The 24889-nt window shown below is 42.0% G+C and overlaps 1 protein-coding gene across 4 annotated transcripts in view; it reads right to left on the bottom strand.

Annotated features, from left to right (window-relative positions):
• The window catches only part of zbtb16a (zinc finger and BTB domain containing 16a), a 132157-nt gene that overhangs the window by 31560 nt on the left and 75708 nt on the right, over positions 1-24889 (bottom strand). For 2 of the 4 annotated variants that reach the window (XM_029518845.1, XM_029518846.1), the window contains exons 4-5: positions 23159-23230; positions 17269-17355 (exon numbers count right to left, since the gene is read on the bottom strand). In XM_029518845.1, coding sequence (XP_029374705.1) covers positions 17269-17355; positions 23159-23230 — 159 coding nt within the window. The remainder of the gene's footprint in view (positions 1-17268; positions 17356-23158; positions 23231-24889) is intronic. The other 2 variants (XM_029518847.1, XM_029518848.1) reach the window with 1 other exon arrangement.

Raw genomic sequence — 24889 nt, 5'->3', positions numbered from 1 at the left:
ACACACACACACACACACACACACATATATATATATATATATGTATTTACATGTATATCTACTATTCATGTTTTCACCACGATCATATACTGCCACAGATTCATACTTCAATCCAAAATGCTGCCAAATTCCGTTAAGCTAAGCTGAATACTCTCATTCACGATGATCAAATTGGGATTCACTGAAGGCAGAAATGAAATCATTACTAAAAGCCCATCATCTTAAGCCTCCATCTCTGGGGAGAAGTGAGAAGCCTGCTGCCCCAGATTGCCTAAAAATGCAGATAAGAAACGATCCTGCTCCAGAAATTGGTCCTGCAGGACTATTACATCGGAGAGATTAGTGGAAGATAATCATATAATGGCAATGATAGCACCGATCGCAACAAAACGGCCCCATAAAGTCACCTCTGAATAAAGAACAGGCGATACAGATGAGTGGGATGAAAGCAGCGGAGGGTTTGTGCTGGGTAGCATGTGTGAGACAGCTGCCTGCAGGGCTGAGTGTTGCCTCTGGCCAGCAGGGGGCGCTCCTCTGTCTCCACACGCCCTTACTGGTTCCCACTAGGGAGCACAGAGCAACAGGGAAGGCATGAAGTCCTCACATGACCTCTCGGTTCATAGGAGGTTTGCCTCCAGCAAAAAGCCTCTTATATGGTATATGGTGAGACCTAACAGTTCCCGTGTCCACGGCCGAGGCAGTTAATGGCTGAGCATGGAGATTAGAAAGTAGTTTAGAAGGTCAGGTGTTTGGTATGGAGCACCGGGGTCACCAAAAGTGAATGCTGCTTCTTTAGCATTGCTGCTACACGAGGAAAAGTCGTATGAAAGTCAGGTATTCATCAGGATGCATTCACCGGAATAATATGAGCTTTAAGGACCTGAGGGAGATAAATACACATTTTCCCAGTGCTTATTTAGTCCTTTTTTAAAATTTTCTGGGAATTAATATCCTGGAACAAGACTGCATGAAGGCCTTGATTTCCACAGAAATTATTTCATAATGGGAATTTTATTTTGAAAACATAAATTTATTCCATTATGAGCTTTCATTCTCTTTCATTTCTTTCTTCTTTTTTACAAAATAGGATTTTAAGAATTGATATTAGATTGAATTATGAGGACATACAATTTCAATTTTGAACAAATTGCCAGTTGTGGCTCATAGCAACAGCAAAGGTTTAAAAAAAAAGGGGGTTTTAAAGGGGGGTTATAATCAAGCTGAATAAAAAAGGAGGTTTGTAGTCTCTCTCTCTCACACACACACACACTTTGAGCATAAGGGTAAAAGAACAGTAACTTACCCATTAAGAAATTCAACCGTCCCACAAAGGACAGAATGACATAATGTTTTAGGATTCAGTGAACATCCTGTTTTTACCATCAAATAACTAATAACTAACCCTGTTGTGTGTGTGTGTGTGTGTGTGTGTGTGTGTGTTTGGGCCCAGTTATTCCTCCTGAAGAAAACCTTCAGAAACACACCACAAACACCTCGCTTGATTAAAAAAAAAAAGAAAAAAAAGGTGCTGCAATTTCCTGAAATACCTGGACAAAGATAATACTTATTAGTTGGATCAATTCACCGTTTGCCAATAATAAAAACTGAACACTCTTATCTTTTTACCTCCTGGAGCAGAAAGATTCTTTGATGAGCCTTTCATTTGTTCCTTGAGTATCATTAAGAATCATTAAGTCTCTTAATGAAAGACATTGTGAGATGTGTGCTTAATGTAGAAAGGTGGAGGATCTGAAGACATTGAGTAACTTGTTGACATCTTTCTGCATCTGCCCCATCATTTCGATCTTTGGCTCTCCCCAGCTTCCTCTGCTCTTCTCTGCCGTGCTGTCTGCAGGCCGTATTTCTCCGCGGACAGAGTCTAGGAAATTATAGTGTGGTGTGGGAGGAAGACACCACTAGTTCTCGGACCCAGACCTGCTGCTATAAATCCACACTTTTTTTTGGAGGCGGACGGGTGGGCAGTTTGGGATTCTCCCACCTTAACCCCATCTGGCCTGCAAACAAGCTGACTGACATGCTCACGAGCTGCGCACATACAGCAGACACAAATACAACCTCTACTTCACGCGCTTGGGCGGTCGCGGAAAAACATGCAGAAACACAGCCAGCATTTCTAACTGCGTGCTGGCGATTGAGTCGCGTGCAGTCACAACAGGAAGTTTTGAAACTGTGCAGAGAACGCACTCTTGATCCAATTTCATTATGTGAACTTGGACCATGAAAAAGTGATCAGGCATTGTAGGCAGAAATAATGAACATTACATTCTTCCATTACTGATTGGATCAGGTGACCACTAACAGGACACGTCAGCATCGCACGTTTCCACAACCAAGCACTTTAACTAAGTCTTAAATCACTATTTATTTTGCGATGGAAAAAAATTATCTCACACATTTTTATTTTAAATACCTAACATAGATCCTGTAGTTTGTGATGACTCTTGGCAGAGTTGTGTCAAAAGACTGTGAAATAGAAACCAAGATGGTGATTTTGTTTACATCCAAACAAGCAAAGCAGGGGAGATGTTAAGTTTTAACTCTCTTTGGCCATGAACACTATCTTCTGGACGAGTTCAAGGCAAACTTCTATAATGATATTTGTAAACTACAGATAGGGAATCACATCAATCATCAAAATCATATATTTATACCTTATATTTTGTTTTGATTAATGGAGGTAATTCAGACGTTTCATTTGTCTGTGGCTTGCTGTTTCTTCAGTTGTTTTGTTTCGTCACAACGGGAGTCTAGTCTTTACAATCAGATCAGTTTGATTCTAAAACAGTTGTGTTATATCACATTTTCTTGATTACAGATTCCAACACTCTGCATGGACTTATCAGGAGGACCAAAGAAAAAGCACTTTAGTGGTGGAATCCAAATGAAATCCAGGACCAGGTCAATGCACTCCATTTTGGTATGTTTAAAGGATGGACTTTCTCTTTTTTTTTTTTCTTTTTCCCTCCTTTTCTACACTGTTTAAGATTCCTGGCCTTTCACCTGACCCCAGGCCTGAGCCGGGGGCGGGTGGGGGGGCTGGTTGCTTGTGGTTGTGGGGTTAAAGTGTAATCCTGGTCCTGTGACCACAAAGGCTTGGCCCCTGAGGGCCAGGGACCAGCCGCATTTTCTGAATTGCAATGTTATCCCTCAGCAAACCCTTCGGACCGACAACATATCAAAGGATTACATTGCAGGCCTTCTTTCTCTTCTCTTTGGTGTTTCAGGACGGCCACGAAGCCCAAACCTTTTCCTCTTTCCTCCACTTTCCCGACAGATCAAGGATTTTAATTCAGCCGTTTTAGATTTTGGTTTGGCTTTTTGATTGTGTGGGGGAAGAAGATTATACAATGCAACAAAACCCTTCCGGAGACTAGTTTGAAAAAAGAACCACACAGAGCAGAAGACGCTTTTTTGCATTATATCGGTGCCTCAGTCCAACCACTTTCACATCAATCTGTTAACAAGAGTAATTGCGACATAGCATCATTACAACTGACACATATTTTAAACCATTCAGATGCTGATATCTGGCTGTTTAGTGTACTGCTAATTGCTCGCTTAAGTAATCCATTAAGGAGTGTTTCTACAACAGCTTGCATGCTCCATTATCATTAGTTTTATTCTGAGGAAACCTTAACAAACCCTTTTTAACAGCACCACGGCTTTGCCCTGAGCGCCTCTTTGCATTTAAACCTAAAGAATTTGCTTAGCAACTTCAGAAGACAGAGAGAACTGAAGTGAAAGAAAGAAAAGATTTAATTGACGCCTCCCCCATTTTCCCAGGGTGAAGACAAGAGGTAGGAGGGATGGGAGGGAAAGAGAGAAGAGAAGGGGGTGATGTGACACTGCTCTCCTGGTGTTGCGACTGTACAAAAGGAAGCAGATTTGCAGAAGAGGTGACCCCTAACCTCTAAAGCTGAAGAAAGGGTCCTTGATGGCCCCGGCACCAACCAATCAATCACCTCCCAGAGGCTGCTGGTCAGCCGGACTGTAAGAGGACACTGCAGTCGGACCAGTAGACCAACCCCCAAACATTCCTTCGTAGGACATGGGGGTGAGGGGACGGGGGTAGGGGCGTTCATAATTGAAAAGCTGAATAGGTTAAGATTTTGCTTAAAAAAAAAAAAAAAAAGCACTTCCATCTTATCAAATGTCATACTTTCTACCCATATTCAATTTTAACAGTAGAAAAACATCTGGCCCTGTTCTAATCCTGAACTGCCTTCAGCGAGCAAGTCCGACAACGGTGGAACATCTTCATCTTCAAAATGAAACTCATCATTTTGCTTTCTATTGACAAATTTGATCGAAGCAGACAACCTACTTACGCAGATTCTCACTGGACATTTTTTTTCTTGCTCAGCGACTGAACAGACTTTGAATTTCAATACACATATATATTTGAATATTTTATCGTAACGTTTCTGGATAAAACTGCGACTGCATTTTTTTCAACTCTTAGAAAACCATATTAAAATAATAATGTAAAGAATCTGACCATGCATTTTTGTTCAGCAGGCTGTGTTTTAATTTTTGATTTTTCTTCCATTCCCTATGCTTAAAAAACAACTGACTAAATTATAATGCTGTGGAAGGCATTTCTGATTTTCCTATTAAATGATGCAATTACTCCTGATCTGTAAAAGTTAGTCAAGGTCAGTGTGCAGTGAACAGCTGGTTACTAACTTAGCAGCATGTTGCTGACACCTCGACACTTTCAGAATATTTGCTTGTGAATAAATACATAATTAAATGCTAAATTAATTTTGACATGAACATTTACATATTGAAAACCAAGAGAGCAGGAATGAATGGAAGGAAAGACAATAAGGAAACCGCAGCGATCAGTGACTCACTTTTATCACTGAGGAAATATTAGATCCAAGGATCAAATGCTTTTAAAGGCTAGGATTTTCCACAAATATGCAACTTTGCCTTTCATGCTTATCTTTAATATGCATGACTAATGCTCAGTTTTCTTTCATTGTATGAAATCGTTCATATCAATCAGTGTACTCAATACTGCACTGCACTCAAAAACACTCACCTGCTACGACCAAATGTCGCAACGTCGATCAGAAACCGTGACGACAAAACTGTCTGTACAATCTGTACTATTTTTACTGCAAGACTCGGCATCAGCCTCTTCTCAACAACAGAAAAAGGGACCAGGATCAAGGCTCCCTGATTCTCCACAATTTTCAGCCTTAAATCATGCCCAGGTCAGACGAAAGGCAGAGATTCTTCAGTCGGATAAGAGACTTGTTGAACCGGTTCAGGACAGACCAAATAGGAATATTAAATTAACTGTGAGATACTTGGGTTGTTTTTGTTTTAGCTTTAGTCTGATATGAAGATGACCATGTTAGTCAATAGCTTTTTGAAAATATCTCTTCTGCTGAGTTTTATTTTGATTGGAGGCTTTTAAATAGCCTGTTCATATGTCTAAATTATAGGCATTTTCTTCGCCAAAGAATATTCAGCAGCAGCACAGCGGTGTTTCATTACATCTGTCAGTTAATTGGAAATTATATGTTCAACAACCAGGATTTTCACTTGTTATTGGAAAAGCTTTGCTTGATGGCAGCAGCTTTTAGACTCAACAGCAACTCATCTTCTCCCCTGTTTAAAACATCTTAAAGTTGTAAATAGCAGCCGAGATGTCGCAGGGTCACTTTGCTAGTTTTGCCCCATTTTCACAATACAAAAGCTGGAAATTATGATAACAGGCAAACTGACTGATGTAAAACAAAAGATGCTGATGTTAACAGCAATGAAGATGAAAGCATTCCAGGTCACGGCAGCCTCTCCAAATAGAGCACATGAAATGAATAATTTGTGACAAGAATGAAGTGCTGATTCATTCTGCACACCACACCTGGGCAAACACACACAGTACTCTTTGTTACCATGAGCAAACAATGACAGAAGAAGTGAAACAAGAGAGCACAGTGACTCAAATAGTTTGCACATATCAAACGTATGTGTACTTATACTTTGATTCTACTTACAAATTAGCACTTAGAGGGGCTTTCTTTCTTTCTTTACTTTCCCCCCCCGCCTTCTCACAGAGCTTATCTAGCATACACTAGTGTTTTCTTTTTGTGGCCGGTTGAAAAGGCCTGACCAGGTACCATCTATCAAAACAATCTGCTCTCAGAGGGAAACCTGCTATTAACTGATAAGAGTCTGCCCTCGGTGGGGTGTAATGGGCCCCACTTGAGTTCCTTTTCGGAGTATTGTCCTAGAAGGCCACCTCCAAGACAAATCCAACTCAATGACTCGTCTCTGTTTCAGTCTTCCCAATCTGAAAGCACAACAGCTGTCTTATGTCACTGGTCTTCAACAGCACAAGTCAGCTCAGCCTCCATAGCTAACGTTCAGCAGACGGAAGCAAAGCTCTATTACTAACCCGGGACAAGTTTCAGTGAAATCACGCATTTGTGGATTTTGGTCTGCGTAAAAATTCTGTTTCCTCATAACACACATCTGCATAAGTAATCTCTTTAAGCTAAAGACAGATTTTTGAATCGTTTAGCCCGCCAAGTCATGTCACGTGAAAATTTATTTACAGTGTGCAGTAAGTGAAAATATTTAAAAAATGATTTTCATTTTGGAATTAATGGCAAAATGTGTTCCCATGGATAAAAAACACACAAAAAAAATAAAATGAAACACGGGCTTGTCGTGGCCAAACTAAATCAGGACCTAAGAACCAGCATCACTATGAACCACCTAGCTCTACTGAATCAAAGATCCCAGGATTATCCAGTACAAATGTCCAACAACAAAAGCTTCTGCTGACACCACCGTATGATAAAAAAAATTATCGCTCTGCCGACTGGTGTTCAACCTAGACAGAGACATTCTTCCTGTGCACCCACAGATAGTAGTGAATTCCTAAATAAATGCAAACATGAAAACATCTATTATTTTTAGCTTGTACCTACCAAGCACTGTTGCACTTGCTTGTCCTGATGGCATGCCACTAAAAACAGGAGTTTGTCAGAGATAGAATACTGTATTCTGAAATGAATGTCCGGTAAGCAGCCACACTTATTCCTTAGTTTTCCTGAAATAAACTACTGGAACACAGCCAGATTAACATTCAGACCCACCAGCCTGGAACTTCCCATTTTACAAACGGTGTGTATATTATCCTTCTATCAGTTGTTATAAGCTGCTGTTAAAAGCTTAAACCCACTGGACAACACAAGCTATGTTTTCATAATGAAAATTTTAACATCGAGACCTCTTTGTATGAATGTAAAGTGATCCATGATAATTTCCTGAAGGATGATTGGTAAGTAGTCAATTTCCTTTAAAGAGATATGAAATCAGCTCATCAACTGGAGGCTGAAATCACATCCCAATGGCGTGATAATGAATTAGGTCTAAATGTCATTTTCACAATTAGCATTATGTTTTGCCATAATAATTTCATCCTGCCTCCAGACAGAAGAGACAGACGTACACACTGTCTCTCTGTGTCGAGCACCTAACTACAAACATCCTGTCTGAAATGATCAGCACTGACCTCAGATGAGGGAACCCCTCTCTTCCAGTTGAAGCAGTTCTATTCATTAAAACCATCTATGGGAAGGCTGCCAAAATGACCCATCAGGGATTGACGGGGGTTAAGCTCCTATAATCAATATGACACTGCTAAGTGCCCTTTGATTGAGCTGCACGCAGTGTAAAAGGAAATTTCTGTGTGCCCGGCTGCTCTTACCACCAAGAAATGCAGCATTTGTCCAAAGCTAAACGGTCTTCTGAATGTCATTGTCACGGGTACATTAACTTTTATATGAGTCTGAGAGACAGACTTGGAGTGAGGATGAACGGCCATTTTCATTAGCGTGGCTTCTCTGTGCCATTAACGGTGCTGTCAGACGGACAGGTGCAGAAATGGTTTGCATGGGGCGCATGTGCAAACGCTGAAGGTTTCATTCCCTCTCTTTAAGATGTTCCACGAAGAGCCGCAGAGGCGAATCCGCTGGCTATATCTGCTGGTGTGAAGCCCCCCGTGTCACTAGGCAACTGGATCTGATGGTTCCTTTGTTTGGGGTGAAAGGTTGGAAGCACTCGTACTAATCTCCTTGCTTCACAATTAAGGAACACAGGAGAGCTGCTCAAACCTCTTCCCGCTCTCAACAACAACAACAAAAAGAAAAGGATTGAAAGACTCCTCTATTGTCCCTCCTCCTCAGTCCCTTCTCCCCCTCCTCACTCTCCACGCTAATCGAAAGGTATTTGCACTGTAAATTAAAAGGGCCCTCGTGCGTTGCTGTTTTAACACCGACGCGCTCTCCTAAGATGTCCACAAACAGCTCCAATCTAATTACAGAGGGAGATTTACTTCAAATAACACTGTGGACAAAGGAACCCTGGCCATTGTTGACGTGGGGCCAGTGTTCCACATCTCTTTCTCTCTTTCACTCTCTTGGGCGAATCCTTTTATATTCAAAGTCCTCGCCTTGCCAAGGTTAAAATGCGATGGGATATCTGAAAGTAGGGGAACCTCCTGACAAAAGCAGCCTTTTTATTTCCTGAATGGCAAATGCCTTAGTTGATTTTCACTGTTCTGTCTCTTTCCTTATCTGTCCTTTATCCTCTTTTTCCTCCCTTTTTTTTTTTTTTTTTAACCAAGCAGATTTTGAACAAAGCCGCAGCGGCCGACATGCAAATGTACCGGGGGAGAAAAGCGGCATCCAGGGGAGTTAAGATTGTCCGACAACGGGACGTGCTTGCTGGGGTTGCATTGTGACATACGGCTGAGACACATCCTCGGGGTCGAAAGAGGGAGGAAAGGGATGGTGGATATTGGCTGGCCAGATTTGCAGTGTGTCCTGCTGACTTCCATTTTATGGCCCGTGAATCGCAGAGCCCTCTGGGAGTCTATAATCCGCTCCCCCTCAACTCACCCTCCCGCTGCCCATACCACATCATTTTATTGGTCTCTCTAGATGTGTGGCTGCTGTCCCTGGTTTACAATGATCCATCCATGTGGGGATTCTCCCGCAGCCAGACTGTTGCACTCTACGGACATCCCAATTTGCTACTGGATCCCACCCACCTATTTCCCCCTTATAAGAATACTACCTCCCTCCCTAACATGCTGTTGTCCCATGGTTTCCTGTGGCGGTGCCTCAATGCGACTGTGCCCACCATGACACTAAGCCTCTGCACTGAGGCTCTGCAGTGCAGGGGCCCAGTTGGGTATTTCTCAATGAATGAAACTGGGTGCGAGGGAACGTAACAGTGCCAGCTCTCATTTACACATTTTATCTCTTTTACGCACAAACCACACATCTCCTATTCACATAGGCCGCTGTGCATACCGCTGATGGCCGTGGCGGATGATTACTACAGGGTGTTGGTCACAGCGCAGCCCTGCACAGTATCCATCAGCCAAACGGAGGATCTTCCTCCGCCTGGAAAAACTCATTTAGATCTTATCTGGGGAAAAATTTGTTTGCAGAGGGAGAAGGAGGAGGTTAGTAGCAGGAGAACTGACTGTAGTCTCGCAAGTGCCACTTGATTTAATTTAGCCACCGATAGTGTCTCTGACCACTTGTACTCTTCTTATTTTGGAAGGTGAGTGAGAGTGAGAGCCAAGGAGGAGGAGATGGAGATGGAGGCGCAAAAAAAAAAGAAAAGAAAGAAAGAAAAAGGGGGTATTTGTTTACAGAGACAGCAGCAGAGGGAACAGTAGGATTTAAACAATCTATTTACACACATTTCACCAGTAAAGAAATACTATTAGAATAATCTGTACAAATATAGAACTAAAATATTTGATTGTATCGCTCTAGATGTTGAGATGGACACCACCAGGTACAACCTGCATGTGTTACAGAGAGAGATCATTAATTGATGACTTTCCGAAGTCAATTATCTACCAAAAAATAAAAAATAAATTATGCCAATATAAGCTACTTGGGAGGTTTTTGATTCCTTTAGGTAGAAAAAGATAAATACAAAGATACAATACATTTTTTACCATTCTTTCGAATATGAGTAACATTGAAAATAATTAAGACAGCGAAAAGAAACACCAATGAGATAAAAAAGTTTATGCTCTTATGGGTTATGGAGTGTAACCTCAAATCAACTGTAATGCCATAATGCCGTAAAAATATGCTCTCTTAAGACTCATTCGTGTACGCTGGTATATGCTTGGTGTCGTGAAAGTCTCACGAGATAACCTACTGCGACCCAAAAATGAACTGGCCAGCTGGCCACAGATAGACAGACTGACTGACTGACTGATAATCTGCCTTCTTTCGTCCACGAACAGCTTGCTCAGTTATGAGTGGGATGCCGAAATGAACACTTGGATGGTGCGAATCCGTGCTTTGAGTCACCAGATGACACGGACAGGAAGCTCACTCTGCTAACATTATGTGATGAGAAGTCATAATGCTAATGCACATCTGCCCTTTCGCCAAGATCTGCATTGAGCCTCATAAACGTGTTTGTTTTGTCTCCGCGCTGATAATTTCATTCCAACAGCTAACAAGAGTTAAGAGTGGAATTACATTCACACTTCCACAGTCCAGAGGAGGGGCTGTGTGCTTGTGTATTCATACATGTGTGTGCCTCAGTGTGTCTCTCAGCAACACATGTGTAGCGCTGCCTGCCCGGGGTGGAAGAATATTTACTTTGCTTATTGCCGCCCTAATGCTCACTGACAAGTTAATAACATCACAATTAAGTAAATGCTAAACAGATGCCAGTGCTGGACTAATGTGATTGAGACAATCGGCACTTTTGACGTGACCCCTGTGTAGTGCTGCCATTGGCCTAATTTGCTTGAGTGACATGACTGGAATGTGTGTTTGTGTGTGTGTGTTAGTATTGGAGGGAACAGATTTCTTGTCTAGCAGGACGGACACTTTACGAGGCAGAAAAAGACTGAAGAAAAGAAATAATATGATTAAAAAGAACCTTTTTTTGACCATCATAAGCTTGTTGTAGTCCCTTTCTCCCCTCTGCTTTTCTCCTTTTCCGACTCTGCTCCTTTCCTCCCTCCCTCCTTTTCCGCTGCGCTCTCTCTCTCTCTCTCTCTCTCTCTTCAGCCAAACTATTTCTGGCTTGAGAAAAGAAAGTGTTTACTCTGTGGCCGTGGCCCGCTGGAATCATGCTGTGTTCCCACTGGCTAAACCCACTATTGCCACTCCATGGTTTGCATTTTTTCCCTGTATTACAAGACTTTAAAAAGGAACGGAGGGAGATAAAAGGAGAAAGAAAGAAAAATAGGAGTAAGAGAGGAGCCTCCCCCTCCTATTATATGTGGATTTTCTCTACCATTGCTGTGTGTGTGTGTGTGTGTGTGTGTTTGTGTGGATATGTGTGTGCGCGCACATGGAGATGATTCATGTATAAACAGGAACACCAACAGTCGGACAACAAACTCTTCCAAATCCTGTGGACTTATTTCTGCGCAGCTTACAAGGGAGATGTGGTCCCACGGGTAACTGCAGCAACTGCTCACATGGTCTCAGTTTGACGCTTTAAGGTGCAGATCTCAAAGCAAGTCTGCATTTGTGCATGTACTTGCCAAGCCTGCAGAGCCTGTAGAATGAATGGAGCCCTCGCAGGGACAGACAGAGCACAAAAGAAAAAAATACTTTCACTTTAATTTTTCACATTCTTTTTGTTTATGAGCCACTTTCTCTGCACACATCTTGACCTTTTTGCCTTTTCGACAGTGAGCTCCAGTTTAATCAAGCAGAATCTTGATGTGTGGTGGGTTTCACCAATAAAAATACAAAAGCTCTAAATTATGGCGGGGACCAAACCAATTTAGGGGGGGAAAAAAAGATAAAAAGATGACGATCACTGGAAGAAGTAAAGAGCTGAAGACGGAACGAGAGAAAAACAGCAGCTCGGAGATCAGAGCAGTGTTGTACAGCCTGACTGGGTGAGGCTTCGCTGGATAAAATGAAAATAACACGTCAGAGGTGGCTGTGTGTAAATGAGCACAACACTTTCACAGAATGATTTTATGGTTTGAGATAAAAATCCACATTTAAACAGCTTTGGAAACATCTTATAGTTGATATCACAAAGAGAAAATGAAAGTGTGCAGCAGTAATGGACAATTACTTCTCTGACAGAAACACCGATTTCTGAGGATTGTTTGAAAAACTCTGCCTTCGCAAACTCCATCTCCACAGATTTGTAAAACAGAATCCAGTAATGGCTTTCTGTACTCAGTAATAACTAGCTATTTAAATATTATTCCCTCCCTTGAATTGTCGAGCTCTTACAAAGTTTTGAGGGATTTCTTTTTTTTTTTTTGGCCTTTGGTTTAAAAAGATGATAAAAAAAAAAAAATAATCGTTTTTGGGCGCCGATGGGAGGTGATAAACTAAAAGGCAGTGCTTGAAATTTAGGAGCACGATTTGGTGCGTAGGTTGTCATTGAAAATGCTGACCTGTCTGCCTACTACTTGTGCTCCAGGGGGGATGGCAGACTTGCTCGTACAGCATGTCAAGCATGTCATTTTTCATTTTGAGCTTAAAAAAAAAAAAAAAAGCCACAAAAGAATAAATTCGGCATCATAACAAAACAAAAAAATTAATAAAATCTTTCAGCAGACATTTAGTTGTAGCCTGGCATTACATCATGTAAAATCCACGTTAAAGTGTAATTAAGGTTTGCTTCTCCTCCCTTTGGTTATGTTAGTCCTGGTTCAGGACTGTTATGCACTGCTGGTTAGACGTGGACATTCAAAAAAATGTACTCCAGTAGGAAATTTGAAAAAACAAACTCACCACATGTCAATCAGTGTTGTCATCTGATGGAAGGACTGGCTACCAAACCTTGAGGTGCTACTTTTAATGCCACTATTTAACCTCAGCATTGCTGGAATACATTTGATAAATTCCCAAAGAAGAAGTCGAGATGACTATTTAGTGCCACGACACACGGCCATTACATGTTGTGTAACAGTTTTGTCTTCACTATTCAAAGGAAGCCGCTGTCTTCCATTAATACCTCTCTAGATGCAATGTTTAGAATAAAGCAGAAGTCATATCAGTATGCACATTACATTGTGCTCAGCTTCCCGTCAATCACCTGACAGGCACATGATGAAATGCCTCCACCATGAATACCTTTGTATGAGTGCAACCTTACATGTTGTGCTTCCTGGGAGGGCTGCTATGAGTGCACAGCTAGGCCTTTAAAATTGTGTCAAAGACTCAGTGCATACATTGCATAACAAGTGGAGGAAATGAGACAGCGACAGTACTAAATAGGCTGCAATTCTAAATGACAGCAGTGTTATTCTTTAAGGATGAGAGCTCCATGAGAGCCAGACAGACTGTGTTCTTTGCTTACAAAAACCCCGAGGCGAGTCCCAGTTTAGAGAGAGGGAGAGTATCTGATGTGATGCCATCCAATTTGGGGAAATATGTGACAAAAATTAGCTGCGAGTAGATGTAATGCAACTCACAAGTGACTTCGGCTCCTGAACACAGGCGGTCTTGGATTTTTTGGAGTGTGTGCTTGTTGCACAACAATGTGGCTGGTTTGCAGCGTGTGTTTGTGCATGTGTATTTGCATGGGTTCACTAGGGTAAAAACAGCCACATGATGTTTTGCTGCTAGTTTCCCTGGCATCCCGACCAGCCACCCCCCCACCCCATGCCAAAGAGCTTGTCCGTTAGGAATGACGACAGCTTAAGGAATGCCTTAACGGCCTCTGAACTGTCTGGTGCTTTTTGGATAATCACCCACTATACTTACCATATATATGAGCTGCTGAGTAAGATAGAGGGGTGTGTATAATACCCAGTATGGGCAGTTGTGGTAAAAGTAGGAGAGGGCAGACAAAGTGAGAATGAGACAGGGGTTGAGTCAGACTGCAGCTGATCAGGCACACAGAAGAGATGCCACAATAGTTCCCATTCAAAGCAGCAAGAAACAGCCACAGTTTCAGAGGCCAAATATTGTCATCAGAGAACATTAGCCAAAGGCTGAAGTGCTGCCAAGAGGCAGGCAGAGATCAAATCTGGCTTTGATGGCCAACAGTAACCCCCTGCTCCCACCGCACGCCCTCTCTGATGTTTTGCGTCTTGTGTACTGTACACACAGACGTTTCTGTATAAATAAATCCATGTTTGTCAAGCTTTCTAGGTCAAACTGATTTAACACAGAACTGTCCAGTGGGGTTGCTGTTGTATCTGATGTAGTTTCTTTTGTTTTGTCTCGCCCTGTATATTTGGAGAAGATCATTATTTACATTTCTAGACACATGAGGGAGGGCCTTATCTTAAAAACACGGAATAAAAGTTTGAAACTCTGCCAGCATGCCCAAAAGAAATCTATATCCTTCAGAGCCTGTGGTGCAAAAGTGGGGGCCTTTGCATCATGAAACATATTAATGATTGAATTTTCCAAGAGCTTAAGCGCTTCATAAAAACAGGTTAAGGTTTTAAAAAAGGGACTCCATAACGAGCAGCGGTCAGAAAGAAAGTGGTTGTTGAGGAAGAGAATTATGCATGATCTACAGTTACAACTAACACATTTTGGTGCCCCTAATCATTGTGTTTGAGGACCTGAGCAGGAGCAACTGGCCCATCACATGGCAAATTAACTAAAGACAATCTTTCAGTACACGGCAACATGATAAGCAGCTGCACTGTGGTGTGTTTTGGACTTTAAATACTCCCCTACTTTGCCCACTTGTCTGGCTGAAGAAGACCATGTGTGGTTGTACAAGTAGCTCCCACTGAACAGTAGAACAGACAAAAACAAAGCCCCTCAAAATAAGTCTCCAGAAAGTTGAGAGAGAGTGATAGAGAGAGAGACACAGGAAGGGACTTTGTTTGTTTATGTCTCGAACTCTCATCATCATGTCATCAGTCGTTCCCTGCTGGAAACAGACCAATTGACTATAAAGATATCAACCTTTGACTAACTGTGGAGCTCAGTGTATGAATAATACTTAACCTTTGAATGTCACAATATGTAATAGCACGCACACACACACACACACACAGACACAAATGAGCACCCACATTGGGTGCCACAAATGAGCTGATATGCAACAAATAGAAAACCTCTGCTCATTTCAGTTGCTCAGAGCAGCATGGATTAATTATAATTCAGATGGCTGTTAAAGACACGCATATTGATTCTTAGTTGATGTGAGAAAAAATATCGCAGACCATCGGCCTCCTTAACAATCCTGACAGATAAATGCTGCGTCTATTGATTTGTGTTACAGTGATGACAGTAGTTAGTCTATTTAATTAATACCGAAATGAAAGGCCATGCCTTTAAAATTAAGGTGTCAAATGTCAAGTGTTTCAATCCAGAGCCAGGTGTATCATAAGGTAGGTGAACACCAGCGTAATTATCTTTAGGAAAGTGAAAGAGAAACTGAGATTCGTAGAGTGCTGTGAAACTGCCTTGTCATATTTCAGCAGGGCTCATTTTTCAAACCTTGATCCCTCACAGGGGCTGAACACATGGATGACTACTATACTATTACTGCTGCTGCTCCAGTTGTCTGGCAGGAAGACACGTCTGGCCAAGGCTGCGGCTGCCCCCCTCCCCAACACCTTTCATTCGTTCCAGACTCAAACGCCTATATTTAGAGCGCTCCTTTCCACTGTTATGACTCTTGGATCATTAGCCTCATTTAACCCTTCTTTACCTCTGGCGAGCTGATTGGCTAAGGGCATGCCCCTCAGGAGTAACCCCCCCCCCCACCACACCAACCTTAATACACACACACACACACACCACCCCGCCTTCCCCTCTTAAAACGTTTAGGAGGGATGTGGGGGGGCATGAGTAACTATGAAACAAAGTGGAGCCACCCAACGGGAGCTGATATTGACTGCCTGAGGGTCACAGTTTCAGATGAAGGACAAAACACAAATGACGATAATGATGATTTGTGGCTATTTTAGGGATCAGTTTGGGGTCTGAATGGACATTAGCAGCACTCCTTCCTCTCATCGTATGCTGTTTGACATGCGAAGGTGGGGCTAAACTATAGTGGCCCACTGACCTTTCCTCTAACACCACCATTAAGCTAAAGTTAATACTTCTTGGTAAGGACATACACGATCTGCTGGGCGGATTGCCAATACAATTACCCAGTATATTCATGCAACGCAGAGGATAAACCTCTTTAATTTTAGAGATTTGATGAGCTTTCCAACAGCTGAAACCAGCAGAAGAAACCACAAACTGGATATTAGAAGATACAAAGAGACTTGGTGTGGACAATATGAACTATATATTATTTTGTTTGGTTTGTACACAGTAAGCAGCATTCTTGGATAATATTTATCAGGCCTCCTATCAATCGGGTGATACTGTAAAGTACATGCAATGCAAGTGTAAGGCAGATTCTGACAGGATGTAATTAGTCAGTTTGCAGTAACAGTCCAGATTGTTCAATAATCAGAAAATCTGGGTAGAAGAAAACAGGACTCACAAACACATGCATGCATAAGCGGTGCATGCTGAATCCTCCAGTTCATACTGCTGCCCCGAGCACACCACCTCCATAACGAAGCGGGGGAAGTTTTAGACATTCCTTCCCCTCTCAAATTAAAGTGTTCATTGCCAACAGTGAAACTGTTTTGGGCCATCACACATCTGTTGAAGGGGGATTTACTTCTTCCTATTTACATCTTGGCACCTAGATCATCCTCGTCTTCCCATCTTCATAGCAGAACACTGATAAACAACGCTGCCCTGCCAAGCTTTCCCGGTTTGTTGATTACTGTTGGGTCTGTCTTGATTTAGGGCGAGTGGGACTAATCCAAAATGATGTTATCTATCTATGTGTCAATCCATGGCTCCAGTTAGGCAGAGAGGGCTGGACGAGTGCACCACCACAACAACAAGCTGCACAGCAACATGCATGCTGATTTGTGAAAATATACAAACATACTGCAAGTGCGAATCAGAGATGGCCAGATGATCCAATATGATCTCAGGCTTTCTCAGTTTAAATTTGATCCGATAACAGCACACACACACACATCTTGCTACTTTGAGTTCTTTCACCGCTATCTTGAAATGATACATCTCGTCATTATGTTTATTATTATAAATGAGGTAGCTAAAGGCCTGTTCATCAAATTTGTAAGTGCAAAATAAAGTCAGCTGGAACAGCCAGGAGAAACGTGATGATGAGACAGAGGAACTCATAATCATTTTGTTTATGTCCGTAGTGTCATGATGATGCGTCTGGCTGTGTGTGTGCTCATACCGGTGTGGATCTGTCGGTGAGCCTCCAGGGATTCCTCTGTCTGGAACTGGGCGCCACACTGGTCACAAACGATGGCCTTCTCACCAGCTGGAGAATAAGAGAGAAGAGAATGGACATGTATTATAAAATTACATAAATGTGCCTCAAACAGAAAAGCAGTAGGAAATGGAGATAATAACTGAAATAACCAAAAGAACTGGATATTATAGCTTATCACAGACATTTGAAACTAAATGCATCATTGGGAATATGAAATGAATTTTTATTTCCAATACATTCATAATGAACTACACACACAAAAAAGAGCAACATAAACACATTTGGAAAAGTGCCCATATTTAAAATGCACTCATTTTATGGCCAGGTTTTGAAAAGGAAGTGTTTTCATTTAAAAAGTAAGTAAGTAAACGTTTATCAGAGAGCAGGCAAAAAATATTAAGCAATTCACGAGATCTTAAGATAAAAAAAAACAGATGAGACAAATGTCTGACTTTATATTACGACTATGGATTTAATTTTTTGATTCTGATGTGAGGTTTTTTTTTATTTTTAATTCAGATTATATGCTTCAGTATTTGATTGATTAATGACAGCATTGTCTCATTCACCCCCATATTCATGTTTTTCAATAAAATGGAGACAGAAGGTTCCCATTCATGATTTATGTATGACTCATCTGCCAAAAAAAAAGTCCATTAATTGACAGTTCATGTCATAGGCTATGTAAGAGTGGAGCGTATTCCTCAAGTGTATTATTCTTCTCTCTGTTTTCTAAATTCCAGATCAATGGATATTTACAGGTGAACTGCTGCGGACCTAAATTTAAACATAAAGAGTAAACACTGAGTGTTGCTCAATATAGAAGACTGATTTTGACTCCAAGCCAAAAAATCTTTTGCAGATCGCTCTTCTATTTGTGTTCCACCACACTTTGCTTCTGTTTATGTTAGTAGATCAACTATGTAGCCCTCGGGCAAAGGTCTGGAATGTCATGTTCCCCTTTACTTTATGAATGTGTACAATCTTGTACAACTGTAAAAGGCGAGGCAGGAGCCTGGCATGCACACAAACACACAGTGCTGTTAGAGGGCACGTCAGATCAGGCTTACGCAAATGGCTTTTTATGGCTTGGCAACAAGCACTGTACATGCCATACACATCACACAACAAATAGATGCGCACACAAACAAAATCTCTCTCACACACACACACACACACAGTTAACATCTGGATACTGTGTGCGTGCGAAAAAGGGCGTGCATGTGTGCAGGCCTGTGTGTCTGTTTCCAGTGCAAGCACAGAATGATCTCTCCCAACCAGACCTTGGTTTGTTCTTGGCACAGCCCCCTGGGTTACGACACCTCCAGACAGAGAAACAGAACACAATGAAAACAGGAAGCCGATTCTTAGATGACAAAAAAAAAAAAAAAAGTCAGGGAGAGATCGCTTGTGTGGTTGCAAAACCACAGTGACATTAGGGAACGGCCTGTACTGTAATAAGCCCTACCAAAAGCAGAAATGACATGAACCGTACATGACAGAGTGTGCCTGCCAGTAGAGGGCTTATGCAACAAGTTATGCAAAAGATGGTACGCTGCACAAGTGAGCGTGACAAGATCATAAGCCACTGTAATGCAACCTTTAAAGCTAGAACATCCCAGATTCATCCAAAGCTTTATTTCCATGTAACAACTTTACACTAAATAGACTGAGCCAACGAGCACTGTTCTTCTTAATTGGCTGCATATTCAAGAGGCATAATTTGCAGTGTGAGCGTATGCTGCTCCAGTGTCAAATGCACAGATGAGCATATGGCCGAATTAGCTGGCAAAAGCAGCCACTTAACCTTTGGAGAACAAGACATGTAGTGAAGATGTAGACAGAATCCCCCAACACACCCACTGATGTCCCTCATTTGCATTAATCACATAGTCCCTCTGTTGCTTTTTTAACTCCCCGATTCCTCATTGCTGGCTCAACTGCAATTATTATTTTTACGTGCTACAGTTGCCCTATTAACCTGCACTGGATTCCTTCCATCCATTGATTTAAGCTCGTTGATTGCCGTCGTAGCAACTAATTATATTGCCATACAGTAGCAATCATGACATATCACATACGCGCAACATGCGAGCGGCTCTTCAACCTGAGCCTTAAACAGGAGAAGGTACTGGTGCTGTGGAAAACATCTTGCCTGGTTCCTGTTCCCAAGAAGTCAACACCAGCTGCACTAAATGAGTACCGCCCCGTTGCTCCGACGTCCCACGTGACGAAGGTGTTGGAGCGGCTGGTTTTGGCACGTCTCAGACTGCTGGTTCAACCTCACTGGACCCGCATCAGCTCGCTTACCAGCCTCAAGAGGGCGTGGATGACGCTGTCATCTACCTACTGCTGCAACGGACTCAGCCGCACCTGGATGGTGCTGGCGGCACCGTGAGAATCACTTGTTTTTGATTCCTCCAGTCCTTTCAACACCATCCAACCTGTTGTTGCTGGGTGAGACGCTGCAGGTGATGGGAGCGGACACGCCCATGTTGCTTTGATTTGGCAGTTAGGGAAGTTTTCTGACGACTCTGCGGTGGCTGGGTGTACAAAGGATGGACGGGAGGAGGAGTACAGGTCAGTGGCGGCTGATTTTGTGAGGAGGGTTAGGGAGAATTCTAAATGTGGCCAAGACCAAACAGATGGTGGTCGACCACTGAGGGTTCTCCGAGAGGAGATGGAAACAAAGTGATGGGCAGACTCTTCTTACTGGGGAGGCCGTGATCCTTCAATATCTGCAGCAAGATGTTGGAGATCTTTTATCAATCTGTTGTGGCCAGTGTGCTGTTCTTCTCAGTGGTGCGCTGGGGAAAAGCATGGGAGCCGGCGATAGGAACGGGCTCAATAAACTGATCAGAAAGGCCAGCTCCATCATTGGCTGCAAGCAAGATACATTTGACACGGTGGTGGAGAGGAGGACATTGACAGAACTCTTATCCATCATGTATAACCCCAACCAATGCCCTCCACCATCTCCTGCAAAGACAGCGGAGCATGTTCTCAAACAGACTCAGCAGCTCCGCTGTCAGGACAGGCACATTGTCTTTCCTTCCATCCGCTTAGCATCAACAACTGTATATAGTTCACATATAACATCTAGATATGTCCTTTTGTCTGTATTTAGTACTTATTGTAGGCTATTCTTTTGTTTATTTGTATTATTGAATTATTATTTGTATTGTTTGTTCATGCTGCTGTAACAGAAGAAATTCCCTGTGGATAAAATAAAGTATCTATCATGTATGATGCATAAATCTTACTATATAATACTCTTTGCTTATGCACATCTGTATATTTCACGTTGACCACTTACCACTAAAAACTGTTTCAGATGTAATAATTGGGCTGTCATGCTTTCCAGGTAATTAATGCCATATTGTATGAGGATTAATTTTCAGCGCAATAAACCTTGCTATAAATTACGAAATGATTTGCAGTTAATACCATGTCACATGAAGAGGTTATTACTGAGTTTCAGTTTACAGTCCTTTCCCTCTCTGCCCCTACAGAGGTGCCCCAGAGCAGGGCACTTAACCCCCAGCTGCTCCACATGGACCCCTCCGTAACTGTGATTGTACCCAGCAGCTTCCAGGTGTGAATGTGTGTGTTCCTTGAAAACAGCATCAATGTTCAGCAGATCAACTCTGTTTTGAAAATAAAAACATGAATACAAATGACTCCCTTGAAGGTAAAAAAAAAAAACAAACAAAAAAAACAAAAGAAAACAAGACACCAAAATCTCATACATGCATACAGCCTGCAGTACATTAAAACGCAGGCGATTTGTAGTAAATCAGTTTTACACTGGCAGGTAATGACTCCGCCTCACAGACAGTGGTGCAACATTATAACAGTCTTCTGGGAGGCCAAGAGGCGTGTGCTAAATGGGCCAGGGATAGGATTTTAGTGCAGGGCATGCCCCTGCTTGTGGCACGAGGACATAAATTGTCAGGAAATGCCTGCATGGTGCCTTGCTTCAAGGAGAATGGAGTTGTGTGAGGTCACAGTGGGGCAAAGGGGGGAGGAAAAGTGGGAGCACAGGAATCCAGGGTACACACGGCCAGGCAGCCACCCAGCCAGATGCCCGTCACTCTAGTTAGCCAGCTAAGTGCTAACAAGGGGCCCGCCGCTTGGTAACAGCCGCCATCAGACATTTTCACTGCCAAATTAAAGCGATAAATCTTGAGGCCCCCTTTGATTGCAAGAGGGTGAACTTGTTAGTTGGGGGAAGACGGGGATAACTGGTACAGAGGAGACACACTTAACATCAGCTGATACTTCTGTCACGTGTCTAGACAACGGTTCTCCTCAAACACACAAAATAAATACTGGAGACAGCTCAGCAGAAAACACACGCACAAAACATAATGTGCAGTGTATAAAAGTTCACACAACATGAAGACAAACAAAAAGAAATCTCCCTTACTTGGCAACAGATTTAGCTGACATAATAAAAATTGCACAACCCACTTAAGTGTGTGTGTGTGTGCAGATGTATGTGTGCACGTTAGGAGGTAGTGATAGGGTGGTGATCAGGTGCCACATGCCATCGAAGCCTCTTCCCTTTTCGCTTCCCTATCTGAGATATTGCACAAGTGTTGTTGTTGCAGCGCACTGTGGCTCGGTTATTTCATAAAGGGCTGTAAAAGAGAACAACCCAGAGAGGGCTCCCTGCCAATCAAGTGAACTTCCTGCAAAGCCCAGCAGCAAAAAAAACGGCCCAGTATTGTAAACTTGATCTGTCTTTATAGGCCCTGCGTCGCCCTGATAAAGAAAAACCTTCCTTCACATTGTTATAGTTTTAAGCACCAACCTCTCAGTTTGCGGTTCTGATTTTTAGAGATAGATCAGCCATTGTTTCTGTTAATCCTGGTTTAAAGTGCACCAGCAAGCATAAACTGTTGGTAGCGTGTTGTTAGTTGTTCACATCCGGTTCTTTGGTTTCCTGAAAAGGCAAATTGCGTAAGTTTACATGATTTTTTTTTCTTTGGTGTTGCAGCATTCTTGCTGTTCTCTTCAGTGGGTTTAGAGGCTCTACTAAGTACATGGGAACAAGAGTAGCTAAAATTGTTCACGCTGTGTGTTAAAACACAGAATGCAGAGTCAAGTTGAGTCTTTTTTTTTTCTGATGGGTGCCACACTGAAATAAATGCTGCGAATTTAAAATATCAAATTTCTAATATACTGGAAATATTTTAATGGCAACATTTTCCAAATATTGACTAAGAATAGATTTTCTTTCATTGCAAAGTCAGTTTCATAAACCCCTTGAAGTTACTGAATTTATTCTGAATTTCTAAAGAAAAGAAAGACTTGAGTCAGCCTTGCCCCAGTCATGAGACATGCGTATAGCAATATCACAGTCCTGTCTCCCACATTTCTGTGAGCTCTATAAATAACACTTTTGATTACTGTTGGATTTGGTTGACTCTAGATGCCCCTAACCACTTCCTTGGCATTCAATCGCGTTTCACTTAAAGTTAACTGCTTTGGGCTTCCCCCAGCACTGGCAAAATTTACCACGAAGACGTGATGAGGATTGTGGATGAGCCCAATATGCACACAGGACTTGCAGGGAAGTGATGGCGCATTCCTTAGCCTGTAATTTCCCTCCTAAACATACGAAGTGCTCTCTCTCTCTCCCATTACCCTAAATAATGTGGTGTGCAATGGTGCATTGTTCTATTTGCTTTTGCACTCATTCCTTGACTGCATGGAATCTGAGCTGCAAATGCAAGCCGTCATTATGTTATGATGCAGAGACAAAGACGAGGAAAAAAACAACCTCAGTACCCAGTTAGGGAGTTTGTGCGTGTGATAAGTGTATTTGGGTGCAACACACACACACCCCATTGCTGCACTCGCATCATCCTGTTCAGCAATGTGATCTCATAATGCCGCCATTCAGAACCTCTTCTCCCTGAAATGAATATGTCAGTGGCAGAGAAAGACATTGTTTGTTAGGGGTGATAGTCCTGCTTTTCCCTACCTCCTGCAAAAACTCTTTTTTTTTTTTTTTTTGCAACTGTATGCCCAGACTCTTTGACACTTGTTGTTCCAACAAACTTGTCTTTCACAGGTACAGCATATATGCTAAATTTGCAACAGATGCCCCCTCACTCCCATGGGCCCTGCAGTTTAAACAGAATCTTTCATCAAAGACAATCACAGAATTAAACATAAGAGTTAGAGAGTCTGCCTTTGCTCATAGCGACACACAAGAAGTAGGCCACCATGTTGATACGGGCACTAAACATTTCATCCTGCACAGATGATAAAGAAAAACTTGTCTTCTTTCTCAGCCGTTTCGTTTTGCATTCAGATGAGGCCTCAATCTTTCCATCGCACCACATGCATTAAATGACCTGGTTTTTGGCAGCTGAACACATTTGTGACACTCTGATAAGATGCTGTTGAAAACACAGAAAGAAGTGAACATGCATTGAAATGCACCACTTGCATGGGATGAAATGAGGCTATTTAGTATTGATTACACACAAAAAAAGTCCAGCCTAAGCGATTCCACATTTGAGGAAAGGTTCAACAATAGAGCTCGACTGTCCAAAGAGAACATGCCTGCTGTAATCCATAAAATACCACATTTAAGTCGGTACAATTCATTACACATAAACACAAAACGGTAAACAAACAGCTTGGTACGCAAATCACATCAAATTAAGTTTATTTATATAGCACATTTAAAACAAGCAGAATTGGCCAAAGTGCTGTGCACATACGAGTTAAAGGCAAAACAACCGCAAGGCGGGGAAAAACGGCATCAGTAACAAAGTCACAAATAATAGAAGAGGCTGGAATAACAGTAAAAATTTATGAATGCACTGTTTTCTTACTATGTGTCATCCTCTGTCAGCCACATATTTGATTGAAACGCAGACCAGCTCTCTATAATTACTGCATTTGCTGAGAATTGACTTTTCTTCAAAACTGTTGCCAGTGAATAAAACAGAGACATTTTCTTTGAGCTGACAAAACTGTACTTGTGGAAATCAAGAAATAAACGAATAAATAATTTATTAAATTACCAAGTTGGCCAAATGCATGACTGTTGTCTTTTCAAGCTTGATCCTAACTAACACAGAGCAAAAAAGATGGCTCGAGATTGTTTAGACTGGGGTAACATATTTATATCTGTCTATATTTGTATTTGTCTAGATTAGCCATTGCAGTGTTTTCACTGGAACCTATGATGACAACATGGACAAAGAAAACCTTGGATTATGTTGATTTATGCTCTGCTAACCTGAAATGGGAGTTTCCTTCCTTTTGCCCTGGTAAAATGTTGTCCAGCCCTGACATCTAAGTTGCACAGGCCATAGTGACACGAAAAGTTCATTTATTGAATTCAAGAACTGGATAAACATTAAAAGACTACTGAGGATTTTCTGAACAATTATACACTGAGAGAGTGACTTTGCTGTGGGGCAGTTTCCCTCCTGAGAGTCCAGTCAGACAAACTCTGTTGGGCATTTTAATTCAAAGCTGAAGACCTGTTTCTTTTTTTGTGTGTGCTGTTAATATGCTTGGGTTATTATTATATAACTTTGTATTTTCCTGTGCG

The sequence above is a fragment of the Echeneis naucrates genome, chromosome 14 (genome assembly GCF_900963305.1).
Source record: "Echeneis naucrates chromosome 14, fEcheNa1.1, whole genome shotgun sequence".
In the NCBI taxonomy this organism is placed as follows: Eukaryota; Metazoa; Chordata; class Actinopteri; order Carangiformes; family Echeneidae; genus Echeneis; species Echeneis naucrates.
The sequence above is the reverse complement of the archived record's forward strand: the minus strand, read 5'-3'. Positions and strand labels throughout refer to the sequence as shown.